Source organism: Heteronotia binoei, chromosome 21, assembly GCF_032191835.1.
Source record: "Heteronotia binoei isolate CCM8104 ecotype False Entrance Well chromosome 21, APGP_CSIRO_Hbin_v1, whole genome shotgun sequence".
NCBI lineage: Eukaryota > Metazoa > Chordata > Lepidosauria > Squamata > Gekkonidae > Heteronotia > Heteronotia binoei.
The window spans coordinates 39,406,854-39,426,366 of NC_083243.1; the positions used below are offsets into that span (position 1 = coordinate 39,406,854).

At 44.1% G+C, this 19,513-nt stretch overlaps 1 protein-coding gene across 3 annotated transcripts in view; it reads left to right on the top strand.

Annotated features, from left to right (window-relative positions):
* CCDC88C (coiled-coil domain containing 88C) overlaps positions 1–19,513 on the top strand; it is a 158,204-nt gene that overhangs the window by 128,212 nt on the left and 10,479 nt on the right. For 2 of the 3 annotated variants that reach the window (XM_060263332.1, XM_060263333.1), the window contains exons 18-25: positions 88–273; positions 2,423–2,584; positions 4,020–4,297; positions 5,412–5,555; positions 7,240–7,426; positions 13,593–13,738; positions 14,462–14,551; positions 15,339–15,577. In XM_060263332.1, coding sequence (XP_060119315.1) covers positions 88–273; positions 2,423–2,584; positions 4,020–4,297; positions 5,412–5,555; positions 7,240–7,426; positions 13,593–13,738; positions 14,462–14,551; positions 15,339–15,577 — 1,432 coding nt within the window. Of the gene's footprint in view, positions 1–87; positions 274–2,422; positions 2,585–4,019; positions 4,298–5,411; positions 5,556–7,239; positions 7,427–13,592; positions 13,739–14,461; positions 14,552–15,338; positions 15,578–18,266; positions 18,729–19,513 lie in introns of all 3 variants that reach the window. The other variant, XR_009556660.1, reaches the window with a different exon arrangement.

Consider the following 19,513-nt stretch of genomic DNA (forward strand, 5'->3'; position numbering starts at 1 on the left):
ATCCCCTTAAGCATCCCCTAAACGTTAATTTAGTTCTGCCTACCTTCAGTTGTAGGTTTGACAAGGCTTTGACTATGTGTTTTACAGGTAAGGAGGGACTTTGAAGATCTCAAACAGAATAAAAAGGATGAAATGCATGTGCTGAATTCATTGAAACCACCCTCAGAGAACGTTTCTAGCCATCAGGCAAAAGAAAAGTGGGAAATGCTTCACAAGGACGCGACTTTGGAACTTCTAAAAGTGAAGGACCGAGCGATAGAGCTGGAAAGAAGTGTAAGTTTTGCTCTTTCACAGGAGATCGCTGAATTACAATCTTTACACTCATTACAAAACTCAGGGCAATGGAACTCCTGCAGTCTCTTTTTGCAGTCTGTTTCTGAAATGATGTTGCAGTAAAACAGGTTGCTCAGCTTCGTGAATCTTGATTTCAGATTTGTGTCCATTCATCTTTTGGTATATCCAGGCCATAAGGGCACTGGGTTCAGCTGCTGTGCAGTAGTTGGTAGGGTTGTGCCATTGAGCTGGTCACTACTAGGTTGGCACAGGACTCTGCTGCTTAGCACCAGTGCCATCATTGCACTGTTTCTATGCTGTGGTCCTTGCAAAAAGCACCCCCCTAGATTTGTAATTCAGAAAACTTCTCAGATTTGAACTAAGGTCCTGTGTGTGGCACTGGCACTGCCGCAGTGGCACTTGTTATGCTAGGTACATGGCACTGTTATGCTCCTTGCAAACCATTCTCATCACAGTTGACTTTCCACTGCAGAGATTCTAGGAGAATCTGACTGCTGCCTGTGTTTTTCTCATCATAGGAAACAATGAGGAATGGGGGCAACCACTTTGGAGTCCCATAGAATGGGAACCCCTGGTCTAATCTTTTTCGAATTTGGGAGGGGGGTTCCTCTGGGGTTGAGGCTCCTGCAGCTACACTGCAAATTTGGTGCCTCTCCCTCAAACCCCCAGCCCCCATACATTTTACCCTATGTTTTGCCATTATCTTCAGTGACCCATAGGGAATGATGGTGGGATGGGGGCATCCTAGAATTGGACCCCCTGGTCCAATCTTTTTGAAACTTGGGGTTTCCCTGGGGGAGATGCTCCTGCAGATGCCCTGCAAATTTGATGCCTCTCCCTCAACCTCCCCCCACCCAACATAATACCCTATGTTTTGCCATTGACTTCAGTGGCCCATAGGGTATAATGGAGCTGTATATTCAGGAATAACCAAACATCTCCCAAATCATATTTGGCTACCAAATCTGATATTCAGGAACATTCAACCCTCTGAATATTTTTGCCCCTAAATACCCTGAATCTGAATTTTACCAATTTTTTTTTGTTTGCACATCTCTAATGGCAGCTTCCATGTGCGACTTGCCTGTCAAAGAACCCCCTAATCTTTGCAAAGAATTTTTGGCATGCTTCCTGGTGCTTCCTGGTTCACATTTGGGTAATTGGGTATAGTGTCTCACAGTTACTTAATTCGGATAGAGGGAGAATATAGTCTAGACCAGTGTGGTTCAGAAAATTCTTAAGTAAGTTGTGGAGTCCCCCGTGCTGCATCACAAGTCCCTAAAGGGCTGCCAGATGTTTGGGTTTTTGGCTGTTTTGCAGGAGGACTTGCTGTTGGTGCACATATATAGAAAGCAAAAAAGAAAGCCATATAGACACTGATAGAAGCAGCAAGAAGTTGAGGTGAGGTCATTCATTGGAGAAGATTCACTTTGCCGCTGACTAATTCAGACATACAAACACACACCCCATGCTAACCTTCTTTCACATACTATGGCCAGGCCACTGCCCACTCTGCCCACTTGGTCCCACAGTGTTGTGTGTATGCTTGCAGCACAGAATAGCATGTAACACCAGTGTGGTAATATATTTGGCTTCTCTCCTTCCTGTCTCGTGACTTTGTATTTGCAGCTCACATTACTGCCTGGAAGTGAAAGGTGGGTCATTCTGGAAAGATTGGAAGACCACTGCTCTGGAGTGTATGTGCCACTCCCCTAGACACCAGGAGGAAACTTTTGTAACTGTGGTCATGTTATCTTGCATGAACACGGTCTGCATTCTTTAGCTTCTCACCTGCAGAATTTCTGATAGGTTCCCAGGGGCCTCCAGAGTATAGCTTGAACACCAGTGATACTGGAGAAGGAACTGAAGTCTCACTTCTGTCCCTCTTGTGTTACTGATACAATAGATAGATGGGAAAGGGACCATTGTATCCATTAGTTCTGTCTTCCATCTGTGATATACCATTGCCCAGTTTGAAGCCATTAAATGGAAAGGTACTTACAGAGTAGCTGCATTTGAAATAATAGAGGCAGGTTGTGCTGTCCTCTTATGCATCACAACTGATCTCAGAATTCTTTGCTCACTGTTTCTTATGCTTGCTTTAGAAAAAAATCTCTCTTTTTTTCAGAATGCAGCCTTGCACACAGAGAAGCAGCTTCTCAAGGAACAATTGAGACATTTGGAAACCCAGAATACCTCTTTCAGCAATCAGATCCTAACACTACAGAAGCAAAATGTCTTTCTTCAAGAGCATAACACTGCAATGCAAACACAAACTGCCAAACTCCAGGTCAGCAAAGTCCCCAGGAGCTTCTGCTGGAAATGTTCCTAGCTAGCTTGTTTTAGAGAGCAGTAGAGGACGTGCCAGTTACCTAGTTTTGGTCTTTTCATTTCAGGTGTTAATTTGGTTGAAACTAAATATGATTCCTCAGGCAGTGAAACTATTACCTTAAAAAATAAGAATATTTGGTTGTTCTGTTCTGCGTTTGGTGCTATTAACAATTAAGAGGGACATTTCAGAAATGTACTAATATAAGTGCAATAGTACAACTTCTTATGTACAGTAGTACAACTTTGTAAACATTATTAATATACTTGCTTTGTGCATTACGAAGAATATCTGTCTGATATTTTTGAGCATAGTGGTTAGAGAGCTGGACTAGAACCGGTGAGTTTCACATTCTGCTCACTGAGTGACTTGGGCCCTCTCTGTCACTCTCCAGTCTACCTCAGAGGCTGATGATGAAAATAAAACGGAGGAGGGCAGAATTGCATTTATTTGCTTGAGCTCTTTGGAAAAGGAAGACTAGGATGAAAATGACCGATGTAGACAGTTAACATTGTTCATGAAAACCAATTTGAATTCTTAAGTATTGTGGCAATGCCAAATAATAGTTACTGCTCCACAGTGTTGTTACTTAAGCTGTTCTTCAACATGATTTCCTTTGAACCTCGACAGCTTTAGAGCTTTAATGGTTCTTAAAGTTTTCTACCTAGTGGCATTGGCATTGGGGCTTTTGGATAAGGAATTACTGAAATTCCTGTTTGATTAGTTACTCCGTTTGACTGCATTTTGTCAGAGAGAATGAAAGTGAGTCTGCAGTGTAACACTTTTTGGTTTTTGAATCAACTGGCACAGCCAAACCATGCCATAATGGAAGATTTTGCAGTAAAAGGGGTGTAAGATCAAGGGGAAATTATTTCCATTCAGTATAATCCTATATCTTATCCCTTAAATGTTCTAGGTGGTATTATTTTTCACACTCACAAAACCAGGCTAAGATGTTTTTGAAAAACTGAAAATTGCTTGCTGATTTGGAGTTTGTAGAAATAGGTACAAATAATCAATTTCAAAAAAATATATAATCCTTTTTTATTAGGACCAGCCAAAATAACAAAGCACATTTTGCCCATTTTCCAGGAATGTTTGCCAGGCTGGATGGAAAAAAAAACAAAAAGGGAGACTGGGAGAAGAACACGCATGTAAGACCAGTTGTCTTCATGCTGTGTTATCTGGTTAACTGACTTAATCTTCTTTGTGAATAATTCATATGAAGCTGAAATGTAGAGTAGTATCAACCTTTCACCAAAGGGACAGGGTGTCCCCTGTTGACTGTGAGATCTTTGGCAGCATTTTGCTATAACTTCCAGGAGATAATTGTGGCTTAACTGTTTAACCTCTCCTATGTGCTAATATGGTTTTGTACTGCCTTGATAAAATTTAGGTAGAGAACTCAACGCTAAATTCCCAGAGTGCCTCCTTGATGTCCCAGAACACTCTCCTCCAAAACCAGCAGCTGTCCAAAGAGAACGAATGTGACAGCCTGCTGAAGCAGAAAGAGCAGCTCAAAGCAGAGTATGAGTCTCTGCTTCAGGACCACGAGCACCTGGCCTCGCTTCACGAGCGGCAATCAACAGAATACGAAATGCTGATCAACCAGCACAGCTGCCTCAAAACTCTCCACAAAAATCTTGACCTGGAGCACAAAGACCTGGCTGAAAGGTAAGGGCCTCGTGTAGCCACTGGAGAGAAATGGGTTGCTCACCCTTAGGATTACAAACTTAATTAGTGGCCCTGTGCCTTTTAGTAGTGCCTTGCTTTGGTGATACCTCCGTGCTGTGAAAAGCTTCACCTTTTGATTTCTGCGACTTGATGCTGCAGCAGGGCTAGTCCTGGGTGTGAGGTTGGGGGTGGGGAGCTCTTAGCAAGATGCTGACCATTTCGTCTACTCCAAATCAGGGCTGTGACACAGAGAGGAAGTTGGTGCAAGCAACTGATGGTGATCGCTGTTTTGCTCCTTGCTCAGCTGCCTAAGCAAATGAGCAGCCATCTCCTCTAGTAGCTGCATTCACCACTCACAAGAACATAACAGAAGCCATGTTGGATCAGGCCAGTGGCCCATCCAGTCCAACATTCTGTCACACAGTGGCCAAAAAAACCAGGTGCATGATCTTGTAAACTTCTATCATATCACCCCTCAGTCGACGATCATGTAATTCATGCAACTACCCCCTCCTTCTGCTTGGAGAGTCCAGCTGCTGCTCCTAGTAGTCAATAAACAGAGGCTAGTGGAGATTGGAGAGCTTCTGCCACCTGCCTGTCACTATCTAGCACAGATGAAAGGAGAAGGGGCCCTGTTTCCACCTTTGGTGGCTGTTTGCATGCTAAATGAGAAAGTAGGATAGGCAGGCCCTACCCTTCCAGGGGCTCTTCTGCCACAGCCAAAGAAAGAGAGCAGGCTATGATTGCTGCTGCCACACAGTAGTTTACTCTTCCACAGGGCTTTTTTGTAGAAAAGGCCCAGCAGAACTCATTTGCATATTAGGCCACACCCCCTGACACCAATCCAGCCGGAACTGCATTCCTGTGCGTTCCTGCTCAAAAAAAGCCTTGCTCTTCCATGACTATAGGGTCCGGTGAGGTGTCCAGTGTTGCTGATCTCCAAGGTAGGCCCTAGAACTTCGGTCAAATTCTCCTCCACCCTCTATATATATCAGAATGTGTTAGCAATGCTTAGTCTTCACAAATGTAAATAAAGAAAATACCTCATAAACCAGGAAACGCAGATTTATTTTGTTTTTATGAAGCAGGAACTGTTTTTACTCGTTTCCACTAGGTACAATAGTTTAATGCAATACAAAGCTGAATTGGAGGAGCTGGAAGCTGTGTTAAAATCAGAAAAGGAGGCTCTACAGCAAGAAAAGAGTTCGAACACAGTAGCAGCTTCAGAGAACCAGAAGCTGAGAGAGGAGCTAGAGAGGTAACTGTACTTGGAAATAGCATAGAACCTTTTCTTGTACACATCTGAGTCAGTGCATTTGATCCTGTCTCATTTCCAATAGCATGTACAAAATTCTGCCCAAGTTGTTGGACATAGGGATAGGCACAAACTGGCTGATGAACCAAAGTTTGTAATGAATCTTGGGCAGTTCGGAGTTCAGGTTCATGAACTGAGGAACTACAACTGCTTTCTCCAAAATTGGGGGGGGGCAGTTTGTGGTGATTTATGACCCCTCATGAAGTGATCTGTCTCCCTGGCTGCTAAAAGATGGGTCTCTTCCAGGGTGATCCCCTCCCTGTTTCTCCCAGCTGTGGTGAGCCATATGAGGAGAAAGGGGGAAGGGAAGTCATTTCCAGGGCAATCTCCACCCACTTATGATCTGCAGTCATGAGTAACGGGGAACCAAACTTCCTGGACTGGTTTAGTTCAAGTGAGACCTATTTGGCTTGGTTCAGGGTTTGGTTTGTAGGCCAACCTGAAACAAACTGCCTTTTTAAAGGTTTATGTACATCCCTAGTTGAACATTCTAAGATGTTTATGTGGCACCAGCACATAGGGGCTAGCCTTGGGGTTCTTTGTATACAGAAGGACCCAAGTTCAGTCTCCATTTGAATCAGTTAGCAGGAGAGGTAATAGACCTCAGCCTGAGATCCTGGAGAGCCACTGACCTTGACAGACCAATGTTCTGACTCAGTGTAAAGCAGCTTAATATGTTCATAATGTACAAGCAAAGTCCCCCTCCTTCAGAAATTGGTCAACACAGGCTGCATCCTTATGGGTCCTTCAACTTTAGCTGTCTCAGTCTTTCATGACTGAATCACACTTTGTTACTTGGGTGAACACATGAAGCTGAAGCTGAATCAGACCCCTGGCGCATCAAAGTCAGTATTGTCTACTTAGACTCACTGTGGTTCTCCAATATCTCAGGCAGAAGTCTTTCACATATTACCAGCTGCTAGATCTTTTAACTGGGGATGCTGGGGGATTGAATGAGGGACCTTTGCATGCTAAGCAGATCTCTGCTCTTTTCCATGGCTCCTTCTGTCTAACCCTTTGATACTCTCTGTTCTTTCAACCTTGCAGTGTGTTTGGAATTTCTAAGTGTTTCTCTGTCCTTTTAATAGCATTGAATGTCCTGTGGAGAACAGAGATGACATACCAACTTAACATGAATTTAATGTTTTCCCCCTATAACTTCTGGTGGTTTGTTGTTTTTCTTAACCAAAGCAGAGGGGGACTGGGAGTCAGTCATAGTTAGAAACACAGAAATCTGCTGCAAAATATTAGACTCTAAAAGACAAGAGAATAACAGAAAATTATGACTGGTATAAAACACTCAAGAGAATTTAACAAAAACCAGAGCACAAGTTCTCTGCCAGAAATGGTTTTGTGAAGGGTAATCCCTCTCAAATATTTTAATATTAATAAATCTAAATCAGGACTATTTCAATGGAGAAAAGAATATCTTTGAATACCTTTGCTAATACCAGCTCAAAATCCTAGGTTGTTTTTTTTCAAAAATATAGCATTTCTTTTCTTCAGCAGGGCCAAAGTTCCATCTGTTGCTTTTGTTGCAAATCTAATCTCAAAAAAGGCATTGATTGCATTGCTCTTGGGGATTTGATTGGGGATGTAGTTAAACCGTTTGGCTTTCCTCATTTAGGGTGAATTTCTTACACAATCAACTCAAGACAGAGTATGAAGGGCTTCATCTCCACACTAAAGAGCTGAAAACTTCCTTGAATAATTCCCACCTAGAACTGAATCGCTGGCAAGCTCGCTATGATGAGTTGAAGGAACAACACCAGACCATGGACATCTCCTTGACCAAACTGGACAGCCATTGTGAGGTGAGATCCATGAGTGCATGTATTTAGGTATTTATATCTTGTTTTTCTCCCTGCTGGGGACTCAACTTGCAAAAATCAGAAAATTAAGACCAAGAAAAACTAATATGTTCAGCAACAACTGTAGCTCCTGGGCTGGTTCTAGATCTACTGGAGCTGTTGAGAGCCTGTGTGGTATAATGGTTAAGAGTGGCAGACTCTAATCAGGAGGACCAGGTTTGATTCCCCACTCCTCCACCTTGGGTCAATCACAGTTCTCTCAGAGCTCTCTCAGCCCCTAGGAAAAAAAATAAGTCTAGCTGACCACTAGCATTACAGTAAGAGCTAGACAGTCTGCCAGACAATCTTAGGACTGCTATTCCACACACAGTGCCATATGATGATTAATTAATTACTGAAACTGCTAACTCGGGACCACAACCTGCTAGCCGAGGACCATGAGACTTTTGGTTTGCCTGTTAGCGCCTTTGGTCACACTCAGGCTTGTATACTTGCAAGAAAGGAAAAACAGAAGCTCACCTCAGAATTCTTACCACTGGCACAAAAATGTACCCAGAATCTTCCTTCCCTGCCCATGAGTCATGCAAATAAATAAAGACTCTGCTGCTCCATAAACATAATTCAGTGAAAGGCATGATAAAGCACCAGTGACTTCAGGGCCAGAGCAGAATCGTGTGTCCAGATTGTGTTGCCATCAGATTCTAAAGGAGCTGAACCTCTTTTCCTGTCTGCACTTCCGTTTCTTACCCATGGTTTCTCCAATGTTGGCCCTGCACTGGCCCTATCCCTGAGTGACATCTCCTGTCCCTTTTCTCCTAGTGTAGGCTGCAGTATCTTTAAAATTGGGTTGGGGGAGGGATAAACACAGTAGACGACCAGAGAGGTGGAGTGGTTATAGTGCTGACCTAGGATCTCTGAGATCAAGGTTAGAAGGCCCACTGGTGTCATGGAAGTATGGTGGGTAACCTTGGACCAGTCACACATTATCAGCCTAGCCTACCTCACAGGGTTGTCGTGAGAATAAACCGGAGGAGAGAAGAACAATGTAAGCTTTTTTGAGTCCCCACCGGAGAGAAAGGCAGGGTATACATTAAGCAAATAAACAATTGAAAAACACAAAGGAAAAAGCTCATTATATATTCACGTCCTAGCACTTGGTGAAAGTGAGAATGGTTGATCTTCATCATGGTCTCTGTGCAGTCCCACACATGGGTCTTGCCTTTGGCAACGGATCCATACCTCGGAGACTCCAATAGCTCGCTAGAAGCGTCTTTCTTGGTGCAACTTCCGTTTCGTTCTGTGCATGCCTGGAGCAACCGGAAGACACACCTCTCACTCAGTTTCTTACTAACTGCCCCCCAGACACCTACCTCGCTGCGTTCCTCTCCTTGGCTCGTCTTTTGTCCTTTGTTTCGTGTGGTATCGTATTTTGTTGTTTTTTTCTCTGCATCTGTCTTTATTCCCTTTTCATCTTCCTTCGTCCATATAAAAAAAAGAGAGGCCCTGTTATTGCGCTTTCTGTCCCCTCTTAACACCCCCCCTTCCTCCCCTCCCTTGTCTGGAGCGTATGGAAGGGAAAACAACCTTCAAATGTGCTGGAGGTGCGGGACTAAAATCCCCACGACCAACGGACATTCCCACTGCTTGTTCTGCCTGGGAGAAGCCCATAGAGTTGAATCCTGCCCTCATTGTGCAAACTTCGAGAAACAGGCGTGAAAAAACTGAGCAACAAGACTGAAGAGCTTTTTCCTTGAAAAATCCCTCAGGGCGATGCCTACATCTGCCACCTCCCCCAGAAAGAGTGGGAGATTCGGCTGTGTCAGCCGCTGTTCAGTCACTGAGAAAGCATAAGCCCGACAAGGGAGCTTCCCGCCATCTGAGACCGGACATAAGTCCTCTAAAAAGTATCGACACCACTCCGAGTCATTGGCTCCGGCTCCCAAAAAAGCGTGGGAACCATCCGCCTCGGCATCCAAAACGACAACCATCTCGACTCCGCCTCCCAGATTGGCTCCAACAACCTCCACAACCAAGTCTACTCCGACGACTGCTGAATCAAAGTCGACTCTGATGGTGACTGTTACCTTATCTCTGACCTCGACCCAGCCCTCGAACCCATCCCAAATGTTGGCTTTGACTTTGTCAACATAGCTCTTCCGACCATCTGAGCTCTCGGCTCTGACTGACGTCATCACCGACATCCACTGTTCCACTGGATATAAGAACATAAGAGAAGCTGTGTTGGATCAGGCCAATGGCCCATCCAGTCCAACATTCTGTGTCACACAGTGGCCAAACACACACACACACATACATACATATACACACACACACACTGTGGCTAATAGCCACTGATGGACCTCTGCTCCATATTTTTATCTAACCCCCTCTTGAAGCTGTCTATGCTTGTAGCCGCCACCACCTCCTGTGGCAGTGAATTCCGCATGTAAATCACCCTTTGGGTGAAGAAGTAATTCCTTTTATCCATTTTATCCTGATACCTTCCAGATCGCCTTCGGTCCACAGCACTGTTTCTTTGGACATCCTCGAACCCGAACCTCAGGCCTGACCTTGCAGCCTGCTCCGCTCTGAGGCGTTCAAGGACATCGGGGTTTCTCCCTTGTACAGGGAGTCGTCGACACAGGTCTCCTCTCAGCACTACAGACGTGACCGGGACATGTCCCGCTCCCGCTCACTGTTTGACCAAGAGCGGTACCAAGACTATAGGGAGTACTATCACCACGGGCGACGAGGCGACTATTCCTCTGCATCCCGATCGCCATCCCATAGAACTTTCAGACTTTACTCATGATCGCCCCTCAGATGTCGGATATAGATGTCCTTGGTATTGTGCCTGTCCCACCTCAACATCAAGTGACAGGTTTCTACTCACAGTATTTCCTAGTCTCGAAACGGGACGGAGGCAAGCGCCCTATTCTAGATTTGAGAAGATTAAACAAACAGATAATCTATAAAAATTTCAGAATGATCTCCATTCAGTCGATCCTCCCCCTATTCCCCAAGGGCACTTGGATGGCATCCCTGAACCTTCAGGATGCCTACTTCCACCTAACTATCAGGCCTCAGCATCGACACTTCCTGTGCTTCGCCATAGGTCACCTGCATTTCCAATATCAGGCCCTCCCCTTTGGCCTATCAACAGCTCCACGAGTATTCTCGAAATGCATGGCAGTGGTGGCAGTGGCACATTGTCTCCGCAACATCTCTGTTTTTCCATACATAGACGATTGGCTCATAATCGCCACATCCCCCAACCAAATGGAGACCTCCGCACTACCCATGCCTTGCTGGACTCTCTAGGCCTATGTGTGAACCTCACCAAGTCCCACCTTACTTCTACACAGGACATTCAATTTATAGGCGCTCACATGTGCATGAGCTCCCACTTGGTCTACCTCCCTCAGGACTGCTCTCTGACAATTCAATCCCTGGCGATCTCACTCTTATGCAATCCAACACAACCTGCATTCATATTTCAGCACCTTCTCGGCCTCATGGCTGCAACCACCGCCGTGCTCCACTTTGCTAGGCTTCGAATGCAACCACTTCAACTCTGGTTCGTACGTGCCTTTCATCCTCACGTACAACCACAATCCACCATGTTGACTGCACCCCAAGGAGTTCTCCCATCCCTCCGGTGGTTGACGAACATGATCAATCTGCTGCAGGGGACACCCTTCATACTGCTGCCTCCCTCAGCGGTGGTGACGACGGATGCCTCGATGTGGGGTTGGGGAGCCTAGCTCGAGAACAAAACCATCAGGGGCCTGTGGACCCCAGCAGAGAAATGTTTCCACATCAGCTGCCTAGAACTCATTGCTGTGCACAGATCTCTCCAGTTCTTCCTTCCTGCGCTCACTGGCAGGCATGTACAGATCACCACGGACAACATGGCCACGATCTTCTACGTGAACAAACAGGGAGGGACCAGATCCGCCAGACTCTGCCATCTGGCCATGACCCTCTGGGAATGGTGCATCAAGCACAATATCCACGTGACGGCCATTCACCTCCCCAGGGTGGAGAACACCCTGGCAGACTCTCAGCAGACTGCACTTGGATGACCACGAATGGTCTTTCAATCCGCTCTACCTCCAGCGCATCTTCAATGTCTTCGGGACGCCTCAAGTAGATGTCTTTGTTTCCCAGACCAATGCGAAATGCGGCCGCTTTTACTCCAGGGGCACCAACGATGTGTTCCTTCACACATGGGCGGGACCCCTTCATTACATCTTCCCCCCAATCCCTCTAATATCTTGAACTATTCTCAAGCTCATTCGAGATGGGACAGACTGCATCCTGATAACGCCCTGATGGCCCCGTCAACCATGGTTCACGAGTCTCCTTCAGCTATCGCATCACACTTACTGACGCTTACCTCTAGCAGCCGACCTCCTAACGCAACATCAGGCTCAGGTGTGGCACCACAATCCTCAACTTCTACGGCTCACACCATGGAGGATTCACCCTTAAACCTGCCACCTGAAGTCGAGTACATTATCTTAAATGCAAGGAAACCCTCAGCTAGACGTTCTTACTCCCTTAAATGGAATTGTACTGTACTTATGCAAGGTCCCTCCACCTTGACCCTAAAACTGCACCACTGCTGATGGTCCTACAGAACCTGTTATCTTTACAGGCCTCGGGCCTCAGCTAGTCTTCCCTAAAGGTTCATATGTCGGCTATCTCTGCCTTCCATGTGCCTGTTGAGAGACAGACTGTTTTCTCACACGGCTATTGAAATCCTTCCTTAAGGGGATACTTCATCTACACCCCCCAGTAAAACCTCTCATACCAGCATGGAGTCTATCATTGGTTCGAGAATATCTACCCAGAGACTATCCAAGTGGGTAGCTAGCGCCATTCGCTTGTGTTACAAGACTGCCAAACAACCCTTACCTGCAGGTCTTAGAGCTCACTCAACCAGAGCTGTCTCAACTTTGTCAGTATTCCTTGAGGGCATCCCCCTGGAGGACATCTGCGCGACTGCATCCTGGTCCTCCCTGTCTACGTTTGTCTCCCACTGCACCTGGGACGTTCGTGCTGGGCAGGATGCCTCCTTTGGCCAAGCTGTCCTCAAATCCATCTTCCGCTGATACAGCCTCAGGTAAGTGTCTGCCGAAACTGTGAGTATGCAAATGTGCCAGCACCCACCGCCTTTCTTCTTCTTTTCTGCTTGCTAATCACCCATGTGTGGAACTGCACAGAGACCACAATGAAGATAAACAGGTTGCTTACCTGTAACTGATGATCTTCAAGTGGTCATCTGTGCAGTCACACACGCCCACCCAGCCTTCCCCTCTGCTTGCTGTTCCTGGTCACATACTTTTTGTTTTTGTCCAGTAGCAGCTGGAAGAAACTGAGTGGGAGGTGCAGCTTCCAGTCGCTACAGGCATGCGCAGTCAATGCCTGCTCCCCAGAGCGAAACAGAAGTCGCACCAAGAAAGATGCTCCTAGCGAGCTATTGGAGTCTCCGAGGTATGGATCCGTTGCCGAAGGCAAGACCCATGTTTGTGACTGCACAGATGACCACTCGAAGATCATCAGTTTATATTTGTGGTTAAATGTTCAGTGCACCAATGTAGCTGTCAGCTGAGCTGAACATTAAACAATGGTCCTGGACTACTTAATTATTACTTCCATGATAAAAGTCATAAACAGTGAGGGGTCCCTTTTAGTTTGGTACCTTTTAGCTTAGTATCTTCCATGGCTTAGGCCAGCTGAAGGGGAGAATTTGTGTGTGTTGTGGGGACCTGATGGTGGAAGTTCCTTGAAAGCCAGTTTGGTGCAATGGTTAGAAGCGTGGACTCTTATCTGGGAGAACCATGGTTGATTCCCTGCTCTTCAGCGTGCAACTGTTAGAGTGACCTTGAGTCAATCACAAGTTCTCACAGAGCTGTTCCTCTCAAGAGGAGTTTCTGTCAGAGCTCTCTCAGCTCCACCTACTTCACAGGAGGGTGTTTTTTGTGGGGAGGGGAAGGGAAAGGAGATTGTAAGCCACTCTGAGACTCCTTCTGGTAGTGAAGGGAAGGGTATAAATCCAATCTCCTTCTCTTCTTCCTTCTGCAAGCAGAAAACTTAACATTCCAGTGGTTGTTTTAGCAAGTGCAGAGGAAAGACACTAATCTGCAATTTGTCTGTTGTGTAGCTGCTTGCTCGACTGAAAGGAAACTTAGAAGAAGAGAATCATCATCTCTTGAGTCAGATCCAGATGCTGAGTCAGCAGAACCAAATGTTGTTGGAGCAGAACATAGAGAACAAGGAACAGTATCATGAGGAACAGAAGCAATATATGTAAGAGCCTCATTGCATTTTCTTATTTATCTTGTTGTCAAGAGTGGTGAATATTGAAACATGGTGAAAAGGAAGGAGAAAAATCATTTGCCCATTGAATCAGATTAGGGAGACCCAGCACTTATTTAGCAAAAATTCTGACCACTTATTGTCACTTAAGCACTAGACAATCTAGTCCACAGGACTAGGCAAGTTAAATAGATTGCTGATTCTCTTAAGTCTGCCTTGCCGATGCTGGCTAGATTCTAGCAGTGTGGATATTTTAGATTCAGATCTCTTCTTCTCCATTAAACACACCCCCTCCATATATTCTTAGGATATTATTTATTTTTATTTATTTAAAACATTTCTATGCCACCTTTCAATGCTAACAGGGTCCCATAGGTGGTAAACATTAAAACAGCATTTAAAATAAAACATTAAACAATTAAATAAAAACATGAACACACATTAGTGTTTTAGAATTCCTATTTACACCTTTTGTCTGCAGAGGAAACTCCTCTTGATAGTTTCCATCCCAGCTTAATCCATAATGTTAATTATTTCTGCTTTGTGACAGGAGAGGGCTTTTTAATCACTCCAGATCTGGCCACCAAGATGTTGCCCTTTGTCTCCCGGAAACTTGTGATGGGTCAGTTTTTATTATACCTGGTTCCCAGCAAATAGGACCCTTGAAGTGCTAATGTGTTTTCTCTACCCCATTCTCTTTTTGGTTTTCAACAGTGATAAACTAAATGCCTTAAGGAGAAACAAAGAAAAACTGGAAGAGAAAATCATGGATCAATATAAGTTTTATGACCCAGCTCCTAAAAAGTAAGTGCTTTAAGATTAAAATGGCACTGAAGCAAGCTGGGGTTATGAAGAAAGTTATCTCTTCGTTATTATCCATATTATTATCCATCTGCAAGTAGAAAGGTGGTGATTGGAAGTACACTGTTTTCCACATTGTAGAAATTGCATTAACAGTTGCCTAAGCTTCATATAAGATTTGGGGAATGTGTTGCAATGTCATCTGGTTATAATTTGTAACTGCACAATTAGTGTGAGGTTTAGATTCTAATCTATAACTTGATTATGTTCAGTGAACCCAGTCCCTTTCTCCAGTAGAATTTTTAAAGCAATGGCTGCATTCTGATTAAAATGCTTATCAGAAAGCCCAGATAAAGCATAACAAATGTTAAAATCGTGAGTTGTCTGTTTACTCAAAAGGAAGACTAGGGTTTTTCTCCAGGTGTGCCAGCAATAAAAAGAGGGAAAGGGGTGTCATCCTACATTCCCATACAAGTTACCAGTATGTATGGTAATAATATTTTTCCTGTATAACATTTTTAGAAGTGTCTTTCTTTTGACTAAATACAGTATACCATAGCCCCATTATATACTTCATTCTGCGCATTTGAACAATACCAGATGTGTAGTTTTAACTTTAGCTGCATCATGAAATCCCTGATCATCTTGCCTACTTCTTGACTGTAAAGCCAGTTTGCCCTTTTTTAAAATGGTAGGGATTAAGAAAAGTAAGCAAGGTGATGCACTTTGGTAAAAATATAAAGAGCATAGCTGACTCAAGCTCTTGTTCAATATCTTCTGCTACTAATAGGAAGAACCACTGGATAGGAGCTAAAGCCTTGGTTAAATTCATAAAGCCAAAGAAAGAAGTGACAAGAGAACGGTTGAAATCTTCAGAAGAGAACCCCCCATGGCATTTGGAAAGTGCAGAGACCGCAGGATCTCCACCACCTTCCCAGCGACCCAAGCAACAGGAGAGTCTGGATAACACGTCTGTAGGTTCAAACTCTGCAGAAGGCAGAGATCAGAATAATGGGTCTGCAGGCAAAGGTAGGTGTGATTTTACCTAACAGGTAGTTTAGTTATGATGACTTTGTGCTGGTGTGGATTGCTAACAGATAAAATAAAAAGATTAAATGGTGCAATCCATTTCAATATCAGCGCTTGAACCCTGACCTGGATAGCCCAGGCAAGCCCAGTATTGTCAGATCTCGGAAGCTAAGCTGGGCTGACCCTGATAAGTACTTGGATGGGAGACCTTCTTGGAATACCAGGAGGCAGAGGCAGGCAATAGAGCCACCTCTCTGACTGTCCTCTGTGCCCAATAGGGGTCACCAGAAGTTGCCATGACTTCCAGGCATGCATTCACACAATTACAAAAAAAAATACTGCTGCCACCCCAAAAAAACAGTACTTGAAAGACTCAATATTGATGGAAAAGGTAAGCACACAACTTCTTATGAGCAGGATAAAATTAATACTCATGTGCATTTCAGCAAAACGAGGTTAACAGCCTAGAGAATGACAGTAGCCTGCCTTGCAGAGGAAAAGGTGGAGGTTGAGATAATATTGGGGGGGAGGTTGTTTGGGTGTGCGTTGTTCCCACACCTTCTTTGCATGGTCTTCAGTGGGATCCCCTTAAGCAGAAAAAGAGGCAGAACTTACAAACTGAGGACTCTTGTGCATCTGATAAATTTGGTGCCTCCATACAAAGTTGAGTAGCTGTGTTGGAGTTTTTAATAAAAGCCCATCACATTCAGATAGTACTGAAAAATTAATGAATTCTTATTTACACTGATGTCAGAATCTAGCTTTTTTGCAGTGTTGGATCTTTGGGTAGGGCTCAGCTAAGCACAAAATATGCTGAGATCACATCCATTACTCATTAGTCTACTAAGAATGGGTTAGTATAGTGCTGGCAGCTATGTATTTATAAAATCCTTTTGCATTTCTGTTTTTGATCTACTTCTAAGACCGATTCCCCACTAGGCTTGTTTCGGTGTCGGAGCTCTTTTCCCCCCAATGTTTCCATCCAATTTTGCACAAGCTGCCTCGGGGCTGCAGCTTGCCTTGCCTCTTTCCTGTGGCAAGCAGAAACCAGTTTTCAGAGGATCTTGCTTGCTGCAGAAAAGAGGCGTAGCAAGTCATAGCCCTGGGGCAGCTTGTGCAAAGTCAGATGGAAGCACTGGGGAGGAAAGAACTCCAACACCGGAACAAACCTAGTGGGGAATTGGTCTGTATCTAAACCTAAGCAGAGTTACTCCAGTCTAAGCCATTCAAATAACTGAACTCAGACTAAAGGAACTCCTCATAAGGTCATACTATTTCTAAATGGAGGAGAATTATCCATTTTATGGGACTTTAGTACTACTCCCCCACCTGCTGCCCCATCTGAGGTTAAACTGTAAAACCAGACAACTGGACGCTTGTCACAATTGAAGGTGTGGCATGACTTGATTACAGCAGCGGGAGCAATCAGAAAATAACAAGTAGCATGTTATTGAGAGCATGATAAATGGGAGAAGTTGTGTTACTGATACTGGGACGGTATCTGTATGCTGGCTGGTGGTGTTGTCACTGTTATCAGCTGTTTCTTAGCACAAAATTGCAGTGAGGTGCTGTACTAAACTGCAACGAACAACTGGATTCTGAAGGTCAAGTTTGATGAAGAGGTGCAGAAGCACAGATATGAATAGTTTCTGTCGCGAGTCTTCTGTGCTACACAAACATTGCCAGAAGACATTGTTCGTGTAGCACCACAGTGTTTGTGGTGACATATCAGATATGGGAGAAGTAGAGCATGCTTTATCACCAAAGATGTCTGAAGACTCAACCAGGGCTTTTTTTGAGCAGGAATGCAGTTCCGGCTGGCTTGGTGTCAGGCAGTTTGGCCTAATATACAAATGAGTTCCTGCTGGGCTTTTTCTACCAAAAAGCCATGTGCAAAACAGTGGTGATATCACAGAGTATGGCCTATATACAAATGAGTTCCTGCTGGACTTTTTCTACACAAAAAAGCCCTAGACTCAACTAATTGGAGTTGCATTTGAAATTTATGGTGAACGGGTGCTTAACAGTGTACTGAACATTTCCATTGAGCTCAAGGATACTAAAGCACTTTTCAGTAGAAAAGAAATTCCCAGGTAGAAATTTATGTGATGCCTGCATATAAATTATCATGTATGGCTATATTACTCAGAAGTTTTGGGGACAGGTTGGTGCATGTATGCATATTGTATATATTTTACAGTGCCTTACGTAGTTGCAACTTTCTAGCATGTGACCGGGGTGGGGAACCATGCCTGGCTGATACCTGCTATGACTCTCCTCTGCTTAAGATTAATTCCTACTCAAAAGTATGCTCTTCAGACACTTAGTTTTAGATATACGACATAAAGTAAAACCATGTGCATCTGGGAATTTGTTCCAATGTTGCTTTCATCCCATGCGTATAATAAATAATATGTTGATGAAGAAATTCAGGTTTGGTTTGCAATTAATGTGGTACTGCTTTGTAAATGAGAGTAAAGAAAATAACAGAGGTGACTATTATGTGTATGAAGTTACAATGTATGTTTATTCCTAGAGATTGTGCACTGTTAGAAGTAGTTGCTATAGAAGTAATTCAGTCCTGTTTTTGATGTTTGACTGGTCTCTTAAGTTGTGTGAAGTGTATTTTAGTTATTCCTTATCTTTTTTTCCCTCCTCCTTTTTGGGATCTCTGGGTGATAACATTTAGCTGGTCCACGCAAAAAGATTCCCTTTTTGAGAAGCACAAGCAAGCCCAAAGAGAAGACTCCTAAGTCTCCATCAACTCATTCATCTCTTTCTAATCGCCTCTGGTTCTGGTCGTCTTCTGACAGTCCATCTTCTCCTAACGAGCCACTTTCTTTCTCGGACATGGGAGCTCTCTAACACCTTCTCTTATTGTTTATTTTCAATATATTTCTATTTTTTTTAAGTAAAACCTGTAACTTCTTTCAAACACACACCCCATCCTACCTATTCAGTAATCACTGGCACAAATTAAAGCCAAGATCAGATCAAGTTGACATGGACTGCATTTTTTGTTTCCCAAATAAGATGAAGAATATTTATTGCACAGTCCGGACCATTTCTTCAGTGCAGTACACTTTAAAGAGATCCATGACATACAGTGCCCATATGTTTACAGTGGCACTGACGATGGTGCACATCTTAAGTAAGTGAACTTGCTGTGTGCTTTGGTGATGTTTTGCTATCACAGATGTGCCTCATGTCCTGTCCAGATGTGGAAATGGCCTGCTGTTGTTGCTTTGTCGCAGACACTTGCATCCTCCTTTATAAAATCTGCATAGTCAACATTAAGGGCCCCTTATATTGTACGGAACTTCTGCAATACCCCCTCTCCCAGTGCCCAGTCCCATATATGCTGTTTGTCTATTCTCTGCTCCTGTGCAGTATACACATAGAGACGGAGTGATCTCTGCTATGACTTGCCAAGAGAGACTGACAATGAGTTAGATCAGTGAGTGTCCTTCTGCTATTGGAAGAAGTCATTCTATGAGTGCTAGGGCTCCCTAGGATTTGAAGCCATCCCCACTGTAAGCCTCCAGTTATCCTAACCTGACTGTACTTTTGTTTTTTTAAAAAAGAAAATGCTAGGGGACCTCTGTTGTCAAAATGTGCAGAACAGCTGTAATGAACAAACAAATACCACTGCAGTGGATCCCTGTCATGCGCCTTACTTGTGCAAAGTCTGTGGTTGATACTAAGCAGCGGCTCCTTATAATATACCAGAAATTGTCTCTGCTTGTTAATATAAGCAACTGATCTTTGCCAATCTGCCACACAGCATATGCATGTGACCTTCTTTCTGTAACTCATAAGACCTTAGCTAGGTACTTTTGGAAGCAATTCAAAGCTGGTTTACTCAGAACTAAGTTCCATGTTTATTCCGTGAGGCTTATTCTCAGGAAAGGGTCCTTAGGATTTCAACCTCCCTTT